Genomic DNA, 13,677 nt, shown 5'->3' with positions numbered 1-13,677 from the left:
CACACACACACACACACGCAGACGGACGGACGGACGGGGTGGAAAACATACTCTCTCGCCATGCCTTTCGGCCTGGCGGAGACAATAATGAGCTGTCAAACCAACGGGCAGGCCTCTATGAGAGTTTTTCTTTTCTCCTCTAAACTTTTCACATGGTTTCATTTCAATACATGTTCAAACTAGAAGAAGTGCTCCTCGGAGCACAGGTCTCCGCCAGGTCAGGTACGTTATTCTGGCCTCCTGGTAGCGCTATAATAGGCCAATGTGAAAAGGGTGCCATTTATTCTTAGGTCTTTCACGGCAATCAGACACTGCATTCATGATTTGAGGCATTTTCTTCCAAGAATGTGTTTTACTAACTTAGACCTGCTGGTGGCGCTATAACAGGCCAATGTGAATGTGAAAAGGGGGCCATTTCTTCCTCTGCCTAGTGTGAATCTGCATGCAAAATTTCACTGAAATTGCACACTGCGTTCATGTTTTGAGGCATTTTGTTCCAAACTGACCAATCCTGAAAACTTTGGAAGCCACTGTAAGCCAAGTAGGATGGAATATGAAATATCGGACAGATCCATCAGTCACATGACTATGGAGACTGTGTACCAATTGGCGTGATTTTTGGACACAATCTGAAGGATTAATATCCAAAAATGTATTTGACATAAGTCGGCCTCCTGGTGGCGCTGTAAAAAGCAAAAGTGAAAAATGCAGTCCAGATGTTTTTCCTTGGCCTCTAGGGAGTGTGCGTGCAAAGTTTCACGCAGATCGGTGCAGTTATACTTAAAAATGCAAATCGGCCGGTTATAGCGCCACCATGAGGCTGATTTGAAAAACTTTAAGTGGCATTTCTTCCTCGGCCTAGTGGGAATGTGCGTGTGCAATTTTATGGAAATGCCAAGCTGCGTTCATGATTTGAGGCAGTTTGTTCAAAACTAACCAATCCTGCAAACTTTGGAAGCCAACCTTAGCCAATGAGGATGGAATATGGGAAATTTAACAGATCCGGGTTGATCACATGACTATAGAGATACTGCACCGATTTGCATGACGTTTAGTTAAAAGCTGTAGGAGTAATGGGAAAAAATGGGTTTCGCACAAATCTGCCTCCTGGTGGTGCTATAACAGGCCCATGTGAAAAAATTGGGGCAGAGGTTCTGAATTGGCATCGAGGGAGTGTGTGTGCACAGTTTCGGAGCAACCGGGCCAACGGTGCCGGAGATTAGCTGGTAACACACAGACAGGACGGACACACACACACACACACACACACACACACACACACACACACACACACACACACACACACACACACACACACACACACGGACACACACACGGACACACACACACACACACATGGACGGACGGACCGGGTGGAAAACATACTCTCTCGCCATGCCTTTCGGCCTGGTGGAGACAATGATCCAATATTCCACTTGTTCATCATTAACAGTACAGGGAGCACAGTCATGTCGTATTTAAATGAGGCTTATGGTCCATTATTCTCATGTAAACATGAGTAATGTGGTTAATGTAGGAAGTATGAGACTACAGTGAGTCAGCGTCATTAGACCAGGACACACATCCTGCCCATTAAAAAACTCTATATACTTAAGCTATACTCTCACAGTGAATGCGTCAGTCGACGGATCTGATTCATTTTCAAAGAAGAACATGCTATGTAGCCGCACTGTATACGACAGTGGTTCTCAACCAGTGGTCCTTGAGGTAGTTCCAGGGGGTCCCCAGCAAAAGGTGTTAATACATTTTCAACCCTTTATCCATATTGTAGACGTTGGCTATTCAAAAATAGCAGATATACAAGCTCACAGCGCGTCACTTTGTGCCGCGCTGCAAGCTTGCTATTTTTGAACATTTGTTACTGACATCTTGAACGTTTTTGAATAATTGTGTATCAATTTGCATATTTTAATACAATTTCTCTTCTGGGGGTCCCTGGCACTTAGGTGAACACGCACTGACCTTCTGCGCCTTAATCCCAAGTATAATGCACAAACTTTTTTTTGTTTTTTTTATTGTGCTTTTTTCTCTCTAAGCACCTTAGCGTCTATAAGTATATCATGCACAGTATACATAAATTGCTGCTATGCTCAGGCACCTTAGTTTGTTTCTTATCTCAGGTACTTTGTAAATATGTAGATAACTTGTTTTTGGCCTTCTATTGTTCTCTTGTTCGATCTCCTTCCCACTTGCCACTTGCCCCTACCCCTCTTCTTCTTCTCTCTCCCCACTCTTCTTTCTACGGAATTTAACGTTGCGATGGGAGTGATGTACAAAAACTAATTTCACCCACTTTTTTACCTTGTAAACCTGTGATGTGACAATAAAACTGATTCTGATTCTGATTCTGATTCTGGCACAAAAGATGGGGGGTCTGCGGCCAAATGTATATCAATTTAGGAGTCCTTGGCATGAGAAAGGTTGAAAACACTGCCAGGTTCCCCACCAGTTGCCCACTAGTTGTCATGTCCAGTTGTCATGTCCAACCAGTGGCGTCGTTAGGGGGGGGGGGCTTCGGTGGCTATAGCCACCAATGTTTTACCCAAAGCCACCAATAAAAAAATAAAATACCTAACCCGGCCCTAACCCTAAAACCAAAATAAAGTAACAAAAAACACATGCATGCACGCGCGCTGTGCGTGCGTGCATGTGCCCGTTGCCTGCGGGGCTAAGCCCCCGATCTAGTAGAGACCTAGCGACGCGTCTGTGTCCAACATCTTCTCACTCCAAAGTGACGGCATGGGACTGATTGATTGATTGATTGATGTACTTTATTTAGTAAGACATGAGAACAACAGTACATGGAAGTACAAATTCACAATACGAGGTCTACTAAACTGGAAGACTCATGAAAGCACTGAGCTTGTTTAAAATGAGTTCCCCATGCACACAAATCATGGTGACATAGAAGAGACAGACAGTTATACACAACTACTATAGAATGTCATACAATCAGTTTACAGGTTACTGGTATAAAAAGTGAGAAATATGTACAAAAGAAGAAGGAGAGGGGGGGGGGGGGGTAGGACTGGATGTGACCCGACGTCAAATGTTTTATGTTTTATGTGTCCCATATCCTGGAATGCAGACGTGCCATTCTTGGGTTGCGCAGAGCAGTGGTTTTCAACCTTTTCAGGCTGCAAGCCCCCAAAATAATCATATTTGAACTGGGGACCCCCGACCCTGACAAGCACTGGGAATTGCATTCAATTTGGTTTGACTTAGTTCCACAGATAAATATTGTGAAGACCTTGTGTTGTGAGCTTGTAGATCGGCTATTTTCTAATATCTGTCTTATATTATTTGACAATTTGGTCAATGTTTGACCAGTTTATAGTATAGTCTGTTGACTTTTTACCCAAAAAAGCACCATTGGATCCAACCAACTTCACTTAAATCTGGTTCGTCAAACAGCTTCATCCATCCAATGAAAGCAGAGCTCCTGTGCCATACTGTATGTGACTACCATAGTATGTTGAGATGGTTGGATTCATTTTGCTCAGCCCGTGGTGCAGTCAGCAGTCAGTGCTAAGTGTCCGGCAAGCACTGCAAACAGAATTGAATCAGTAATACTCCAATGCATTTCTCTAATTTTCTGTACATATTGAGGATATCTATGTAGATGATTACAGCTGTAACATTGTGGACAGGGGGCATTCTGTGCATTTATATTCTTGCATGGTAGTTTTATTTTACTTTAGGTGTGTACAAATGTATTTATGAGCAAACCAACAAAACGTCAAATCACATGTTTGAGAGAAGAATAGAGAAAAATAGAACAAGGATTCTAAGTAATTGTGTGTTTAAATCTCTAGGTAGTATATCATTCTCATAATATACTTGTATCCAGCTATTTGAACAATTTGCGCCAACATGTTTTCTTTCAAGGTGGTCAAAGTATTGGCAGTGGTAGGAGATCAGCTTCTTATCGTCTGGTCCCTGCTGTCGCCTCCACAAAAAAAACGTGGAGTTCAACTTCTGTAGGGTGACCATACGTCCTCTTTTACCCGGACATGTCCTCTTTTCTGCCCGGGGGGGTTTTATAATTTCCTTTAAATGTCCGGGGTTTAGCCGTTTAGCTCGTATATCTGTGTGTATCACAGTCACAGACCATTAAAGGAGCTACACCATGAATTTAAAAAATAATAATAATATTTGATATCATATTGTTTATGTCCCTCAAACGTTTTTCAAAAGGTTTGAGCCTAAATCAAGCCTCAGATATACTCATTCCAACTAACTTCTCTCTGGCTTATAAAGCACTTTCACCTGCAATACCACATTGTCCTGTTTGGCATGGGGCGCTATTGAGCCAGTTTGTATGCATGTTATGTCCTGGTTCTGTGTGGAAAAAGTAAAAAAAAAAAAAATAGAATTTTTTTTTTTTTTTTTTTTGGTTAGAACTGAAAAACGGGAGGAATTGTTCCCAGACGTGACGTAGGGTGGGGGAACAAATCTGACGGACTGTTTTCAGACCAATTTACATAAAAACCACAGATAGTCTATGAAAGCCTGCATGCTCGAAGTCGGGTATTTGTTGGAACACCCAGAACCCCGGAACGTATTTTATTCAGCGTTTAACTCATGCGCTGCACTCCCTCACTCAGATTAAAGGCAAAGCAAAGCTTGAGCTCTCCGTGAGTGAATGAAAATGCCGAAACGCAAAACCGTTGAAATGCAGAAAAACTATATGAAATACGAAGCGAGAGGTCTCGCTATGGGAGAGCGTCCTCTAGCGCGAACACAGAAGCATTATCTTGATATACTTCCAGACAGGAAACTCCCTGGCTGAATCCTGAATCGTTCCCCTGACCTGGAGGTCCCGCCCTCCGCTCTACATAATCAGGGGACGAACTTCCGCTCAGTTCTTCAGAATAAGACTTCTCTTCTCGTCTACAGAAACAAGAAGGGGGTTCTTGCGAGACCTCTCGCTTTGTATTTCATAGAACCGGGGTTACGCCAGTAACCTATAGTTCTATAGTTAAATTCTCTCCGATAGTCTCGCTATCGGAGAGAATTTGATAAACTCCCTGATTGTAAATTCCGAAGTTTCCGAACCACCAGCTCAAGATATGTCAAATGCCTGGAAGCAACACCCAGGACCGTGTCCACCACTAGGGGCGCGGTCACATCCCAGGCGCACCAAACCTTGGTAAAGCGACAGAGAAAAAGGGTAAACAGCCCCCTTCATAGGCATCAATAGAATAGATGGGCCCCTAACATTGTAGCACCCACTGAGGTGTGCAAACCCAGCCTTGGTGGGCATACGGCACCATCCGGATGGACCATGTCACATCCCGCAACCCAGTGGGGAACAACACTGTTGACAAAGAACAAGGCCTCTTGACAGCCCTGTTCCGCCTACCGATATGACAACAGTACCAGAAAAGACCCCACCCCCCAGACCGAAACCTGCCAGCCATCCCCGACCCCTGCTGACACTAGATAGCCAGAAGCCCAGGTCGAGCACCGTAGTGGCACGACAACTGGGGAGGACAGGACAGCCGTGTAACAGCCACACAGGTTATACCCGAGCGTGGGTCACCAGTCCACCCATCCAGCCATTGCAAACCCGCATAGCTGGCATAGCTTCGGATCTACAAACTCACAATGCATTGTGAGCTTGTAGATCGTCTATTTTCAAATGGCCGAAATGTATATAGGGCTGAAGTGGTTAATATATGTGTTGTAATAATAATCAAAATCTACAAAGTAACTTAACTAAAGTTTTCAAATAATTGTAGTGGAGTAAAAGTATATTATTTGCCTCTGAGATGTAGTGGAGTAAAAGTAAAAGTAGTGCAAATTGGAAATACTCCAGTAAAGTAAAAAATACCTCAAAATTGTACTGAAGTACAGTACTTAGTTAATTTACACCACTGCAAAGCAGAAGATATGGTGGTTTGAAGAATGGGCTACCTCTCTATTTCTAAGATAAGCCTAAGACTTCAAATGTCCGGGGTTTAGCCGTTTAGCTCATATATCTGTGTGTATCACAGTCACAGACCATTAAAGCATACGTATTTACGATGCTCGTTCAATGGTTCATTGGGAAAGTGGGAACACACTCTGAGAGGCGGAGTTCAACCCAGAACGTGTATTATTCAGCGCTCAACTCATCAACTTAGGTCGATTTAGTTACAAAGCTGTATATTCATACAGAGGTCAAGAAGCATACTTTAAATAAATACGCAACAATTATAGAGTATATTTGAGTATGTGACAGTTTTTTTTTTGTTATAGATGTTATAGATATTTCAATTCAAACAGAGTGGAAATGCTTATATATATATATATATATATATATATATATATATATATATATATATATATATATATATATATATATATATATATATATATTAGTGCTGTCAATCGATTAACATTTTTTTATCGCGATTAATTGCATGATTTGTGTAGTTAATCACGCGATTAATCGTATAATAATTACATATTTTTTATTGGCTCAAACTTGAATGATGAACTGAAAAGCAGTGCATTGTATTGTATACGGAGCAGGATGCATCCAAATGTATTATTTATTGTTATTACTATACTTTTATTATGTATCCAATACATTATAAAACCAATGTTATTTATTTAATTCTCTTATAAATTATACCCTCTCTGGTGTGTATACATAAAGCATCCTGTATTTAGTATTTCCAGTGGTGTAAAGTAACGAAGTACATTTACTCAAGTACTGTACTTAAGTCATTTTGAGGTCTTTTTTTTTTTTTACAATTTTAAATATTTACAATTTTCGGTACTTTAACTTCTACTCCACTACATCTCAGAGGCAAATATTGTACTTTTACTCCGCTACAATTATTTGAAAACTTTCTTATTTTTCTAATGATTTATTTTTTACAAATTAAACTTACATTAATCACTTCAGCCACTTAAGCTTAGGCTATTTGAAAATAGCCGATCTACAAGCTCACAGCCAGAGAGGGGCTATGAACCTTCAAAACTTGCTGTGATTGGTTGGCCGTATATCCCACCCCCCCCAATTGCTGTGATTGGTTTAGATGCGCATGGAGGTGTTCACGCCGGTATTTTTCATATGAGTTTTTTTTTCCAGAAAGTCAGTTTCCATATGCAACAGATAACACTGCATACGCATACAAAGCTTAATATCTGAATGACTGCATCAAATAACCAAAGTATATATAAATAGCTAAGAGGCTAACTAACCACAGAGTGCAAAGAAAGGCTAGCGCCTGTCAGACAACCCAAAATGTGACACTTCTGGCAAACACAATAAAATGATCATACTGGCATGAGATGTGAGACACACACAAAAAAAAGTTAAATATTATTATTTTGACATGATGGAGAAGTGTTCAACACTCTGATGATGCCATTGCAGTTTTCCAACTAAGATCTAAATATGAATCTAGCAACTAGGGGATCCATTCATTCACGTGACTACAACTACTTCCAATCACGGGGTGACGGTCCCTCTCTCAATATAAACACATGGTCACTTGACACAAGGGCCATTCTCTCTCTCTCTCTCTCTCTCTCTCTCTCTCTCTCTCTCTCTCTCTCTCTCTCTTTCTCTCTCCCCTCTCTCTCTCTCCCCCATCTCTCTCTCTCTCCCTCTCTCTCTCCGCCCTTTCTCTCCCCCTATCTCTCTCTCTCTCTCTCTCTCTCTCTCTCTCTCTCTCTCTCTCTCTCTCTCTCTCTCTCTCTCTCTCTCTCCCTCTCTCTCCCCCCTCCCTCTCTCTCTCTCCCTCTCTCTGTCCCTCCCTCTCTCCCTCCCTCTCTCCCCCTCTCTCCCACTCCCCCCTCTCTCTCTCTCTCTCTCTCTCTCTCTCTCTCTCTCTCTCTCTCTCTCTCTCTCTCTCTCTCTCTCTCTCTCTCTCTCTCTCTCTCTCTCTCTTTCTCTCTCCCACTCCCCCCCCTCTCTCTCTCTCTTTCTCTCTCTCCCCTCTCTCTCTCTCCCCCATCTCTCTCTCCCTCTCTCTCTCCGCCCTTTCTCTCCCCCCCCCTCTCTCTCTCTCTCTCTCTCTCTCTCTCTCTCTCTCTCTCTCTCTCTCTCTCCTCTCTCTCTCTCTCTTTCTCTCTCTCCCCCTATCTCTCCCTCTCCCCCTCTCTCTCTCTCTCTCTCCCTCTCCCCCTCTCTCTCTCTCTCTCTCTCTCTCTCTCTCTCTCTCTCTCTCCCTCTCCCTCTCCCTCTCCCTCTCCCCCTCTCCCTCTCCCCCTCTCTCATCACACACACACACACACACACACACACACACACACACACACACACACACACACACACACACACACACACACACACACACACACACACACACACACACACACACACACACACACACACACACACACACACACACACACACACACACACACACTCACACACACACTCACACACCTATACTTGTTGCTAATGTGCTCATCTTGGTTGATAGCAGCTTTTCTACTGTAAGCCTGAAGACAGATATTAACAAATATTGATCGCTGGGGAGCAAAACGACAGCACAAGAGGCTCATCCATCAGGTTACAAAGTGTAGGAAGGAAACATATACATAAACATATACAGCATTAAGTCTCGTGGCAAATAGGAGTGTGCTGTTTGTTTTCCTTGTGCTAAGATATTTGTCCTATTTGAACATATGCTGTAAGAGTGTGCTTACTCCCTTAAGCTACAACTGCTCTGTTACTTACTAGATCCTGTGAATGCCATCCTGTGGATGGGCTCCTTGTGGATTTTAATCTTTACAGTCTAATATATAAATAAAAAGCAAAATGTACCCCAAAAAACATCTTTAAAAGGTACAGCGCGATACGCAACCACATTGCATGAAAGGGCTTCCACATTAAAGGTTATGACGAGCCATATCATGTCAGTATGCACACAAAAAAAAATGCACAAAAGCACGCAGACACAAATGTCACATAGTAAGTCCAACACAATTAATACTTCAACTACAAAGTGAAACTCTTTTGGTTAGCGACACTGTTGTATGGTAAAGTACAAATTAGGCTTATATTTCGTCCACATACACATAGACAAAAACAACACTTAAGCCCTATATACAGTACTTATATGAAACGTATAAGTACTATCCATTTGGTCCCGTTTGCAGACTCTCAGAGTTCTGTTCTGACTTAAAGAAATAATAGTCAGTATACTAACTGGTCTAGCTATTACCACCAACTACACACACATCTATCCCATGTTAAACAGGACACCGTTTAATTCATTGTCCTTAATTCTCCTCACAGAAGGTGGCAGACCTTTGTAGCCACCAATCACCTTTGTCTATCGTATTGTTCACTGTAATATTGTTTCTCCGTCACCAGCTGCACCCCAGCTACAGTACTGGTTAGCACACATTACACATTAACCTACTAAGACCTGAGGCCGATTGTACAAATGTCTCTTAGTACTCCTACAACCCAACAGTTTTCTGAAAAACCCATGTTGCTATATTAGTGGTTCTCAAACTTTTCATGTAGCGGACCCCCACAATTATACTTTAATTGAACCCCCACCTCAAAAATATTTTGTTCCAGGGACCCCCAGAAGCACTGTGCGAGTGCCGCACTATGAGCTTGTAGATCTGCTATTTTTTAAAACATCGCGAAATGTCTGCAAAGCTTTGAATATATATGTATATATTTTTTAAGCAAACATTTTTTACTACAATATTTGCTTTATGGGGGTCCCTGGAACTAAATATTTTTAAATGTGGGTCCGTGGCCAAATACATGTATTTTTGGGGGTCCTTGACATGAAAAGGTTTGAGAACCACTGATATAGTGCGATTTACAAGACATTTAGAATCCCCCAGAAGCAAAGATTTGAGTTACAAATGTTCACTTTAAAAAATATACATATTCAAAGCTTTTCACACATTTTCATGATTTTTCAAAAAATTGCAGATCTACAAGCTTGTATTTCTGCTATTTTTGAATTGACAAAGTTTTAAGATAATGGTTAAAGTGGTTCAAATCTAAAATGACACAGATGCTTTCCCGGTTTGAATGTGTTAATGCGTGTCATTGTCTGAAAGCACAAAGTGCTCCTGAGAGCCACATTGTCGCAGTAATGCTTCTCTCTGACGTATATCTGGCACGATAAATGCTAAATGAATCAACATCGTCTTTTGTTTTATTTTTATAGACTATGTGCTCCCCACCCATCATTCTGTGAATAGTTCTGTACATACTTCTGTACGTGTGTGTGTGTGTGTGTGTGTGTGTGTGTGTGTGTGTGTGTGTGTGTGTGTGTGTGTGCGTGTGTGTGTGTGTGTGTGTGTGTGTGTGTGTGCCTTGCGGTGGCAACTTTGCTCAAAGGCAACTTTTGCCTCCGGGAGGCAGTGTTTGAGCTTCAACGCGGTGTGTGTTTTGGCTGATTGGAGCTGTCATCACACAGGTTGGCAGCTCGGTGTGTTGTGGCTTTAATCTGCACGGTCCTGTGCAAACACTGTGTGTGTGTGTGTGTGTGTGTGTGTGTGTGCGTGTGCGTGTGCGTGTGCGTGTGCGTGTGCGTGTGCGTGTGCGTGTGTGTGTGTGTGTGTTTGGGGTGGCTTTAATCTTGCACTAGTCCTGTGCAAACATTGCAGGCCGGGGAGTCAACAGTGGTTCAGGATATAGTACTTAATAACACACCGATATACATGTCATCACACACATCCTTCAGATTGAGTTATGGGCAGTGGTTCACCACACACACACACACACACACACACACACACACACACACACACACACACACACACACACACACACACACACACACACACACACACACACACACACACACACACACACACACAGACACTATCTATCGATTGATCTATCTATCTATCTACATATAGCCTACACACACACACACACACACACAACATACACAACTTACAGTATTGTAATTAAAAGTAAAGTAACCTTTTTACTGTATGTTACACAATAAATGATGTATGATCATAAAGACCTGGGCTAATTCAGGGATGAAATTTAAAGGGATAGTTCACCCAAAAAAGATTTGTTTGCTTTTGCCGTATTCCTAAACCAATACTTTGATGACCGGCGAAGATGCTAAGGTCTAAGGCCGCCGTTCATCAAATTATTGGCTTAGGAGTGCGACAAAAAAATCTCCTTGAATTCAGGTCTCCATGGGGTGTGTAATTGATAGGAACTATCCCTTTAATGAATGTTATTTATAGCATGTTGTTCAGACAGATGCTAGGTACCATCACACATCAACACACACACACACACACACACACACACACACACACACACACACACACACACACACACACACACACACACACACACACACACACACACACACACACACACTTCACACAATCATTTGCATCAATAAACCAAACCCAGGACAACAGTGGATATTATGCTCAGCTTGTAGCCAAGAGCTTTATTTCTGAACAGCTGTGCAAAACATTGAGAGAAAAAGCAAGCCTATACTACTAGTTATCAAACACACTGTTCAACAACTGCGTTAGACATAAATAGAGACTTAATCTGTGCAGCCGACAGTAAAAACTACACTTACTGGTAGCTGAGATACGGAGCTAAGTCATGAGTTATATATGGAACTAAGTTATGAATTATAGATCTAAGTTATTGGCAGTTGCATGGGTGTCTACTGTCGATCCTCTTTTCAATAGCGCTCTGGTCCCGGCTTTCTTATCTTCTGCCTTGGCGCGACTTGCGGGTGGGCGTGACGGGTGCCATGGCACTGCGGCCCAGCACCCTGCACTCCGTTTTCAGACAGGCACAGGCGTCGATGTGGGTGTAGGTGTAGGTCAGCTCTGTGCCGTCGGGGCAGGAGAGCTGGACTTTACGCTGAGACGTGGAAACCTCCTGGCAACAGGAGCAAGAACGCTCCACGGACTGGAGCTTCAGGGAGTAGCTAAACGAGAGGAGAGGACACGGGAGGGCTTAGATCCATTGCAGTGGTGGAAAAGTACCAGTGGTGTAAAGTAACTAAGTACATGTACTCACTTACTGTACTGAAGTACGATTTTGAGGTATTTTTTACTTTACTGGAGTATTTCCAATTTTCAGTACTTTCTTACTTCTACTCCACTACATCTCAGAGAAAAATATTGTGCTTTTACTCCATTACAAATATTTGAAAACTTTAGTTACTTTGTAGATTGAAGTATTATTACATACACACACATTAACCACTTCAGCCCTATACAAAATTTGTCCATTTGAAAATACTTTTATACATTTTTACATTTGAAAACATTGTGAAATGGGACATTCTGCATGATGCATACTTTTACTTTTGGTACTTTAAGTACATTTTGATGCCAATACTTTTGTACTTTTACTCAAGTACAATTCCATTTGAATTCCAGACTTTTAAGGGCGCGCTCCCACCGCACTTTTATTTTACCTCTGGGGCAGAATCTGCCAATGCTTTGTCAATGCAAATGCGTGGATTCCTGGTCTTGCAGATTTTTTCCAAGAATCCACGCATTTGCATTGACAAAGCATTGGCAGATTCTGCCCCAGAGGTAAAATAAAAGTCCGGTGGGAGCGCGCCCTAACAGAGTATTTCTGTATTGCAGTATTGATACTTTTACTTAAGTAAAAATTGTGAGTACTTTTACTGGAGTTCTAATACGTTTGGGAACCAGTGGCTTATACGGAGAATACAGTGGTGGAAGAAGCACTCCAATGTATTTATTTGTTCACTTAAGTAAATGTAGCAAAGGAAATATATTACCGTTAACATTTTACTGCATAAAGAACAGTAACAAAGATCTTTCGTAAAATCAACAGTCTTACGGTTGATCCGTCAGATACTGACGAAGCTGATTTGTATTGAGTTGATCTATTCATGATTTTTTTCAGTGGTGTAAAGTAACTAAGTACATTTACTCAAGTACTGTACTTAAGTACAATTTTGAGGTACTTTTACTTATATGGAGTATATCCAATTGTCTATACTTTTAATTCTACTCCACTACATCCCGGAGGCAAATATTGTACTTTTACTCCACTACAATTATTTTAAAACTTTAGTTACTAGTTACTTTGCGGATATAAATGATTACATTATAAAACATACATTAACCACTTTAGCCTTATTTTATACCTAGGCTATTTGAACATAGTCGATCTACAAGCTCACAACGCGTCGCATCGCGACGCGTTGTGAGCTTGTAGATCTGCTATTTTCAAACATTTTTGTACTTTTACTTTCGGTACTTTAAGTACATTTTGATACCAGCACTTTTGTACTTTTACTCAAGTGCATTTTAAATTCCAGACTTTTACTTGTAACAGAGTACTTCCACATTGCAGTATCGATACTTTTACTTAAGTAAAACATTTGAGTACTTTTTTCCACTTGAAACGTTACAACTGCAGTAGTGATGTGGCCTGGATGTGACGTCATCTAAACGTCCATATATGGACGGATACTCACAAGGCGTAGTTGCCACAGGCCCCCCCGCAGGAAGTGATGTTGACCAGCTCTTTGGCACGACAGCCCATGTTCTCCAGGTAAACCTCGGTGCTGCTGGTGTTGCAAGGACGATCCCGTTTTATACCTGCGCCAAGCAGAGGTAGACAGTTATCGTCTTATACCTGCACCAAGCAGGTGTCTGTCTGTCTGTCTGTCTGTCTGTGTGCTGTGTGCAGTGGTGTTT

At 41.8% G+C, this 13,677-nt stretch overlaps 1 protein-coding gene across 1 annotated transcript in view; it reads right to left on the bottom strand.

Moving 5' to 3' along the window:
• Positions 1–11,399: 11,399 nt before the first annotated feature.
• Positions 11,400–13,677, bottom strand: part of LOC311047697 (uncharacterized protein) — a 74,555-nt gene continuing 72,277 nt past the window's right edge. Inside the window, exons 50-51 of the mRNA XM_084060498.1 lie at positions 13,455–13,578; positions 11,400–11,921 (exon numbers count right to left, since the gene is read on the bottom strand). Coding sequence (XP_083916624.1) covers positions 11,696–11,921; positions 13,455–13,578 — 350 coding nt within the window. The 3' untranslated portion in view covers positions 11,400–11,695. The remainder of the gene's footprint in view (positions 11,922–13,454; positions 13,579–13,677) is intronic.

Source organism: Gymnoscopelus microlampas (assembly GCF_963454915.1).
Source record: "Gymnoscopelus microlampas genome assembly, chromosome: 6".
Lineage (NCBI taxonomy): Eukaryota > Metazoa > Chordata > Actinopteri > Myctophiformes > Myctophidae > Gymnoscopelus > Gymnoscopelus microlampas.
Note: the sequence above shows the minus strand (reverse complement) of the source record. Positions and strands in the feature narration are given on the sequence as shown.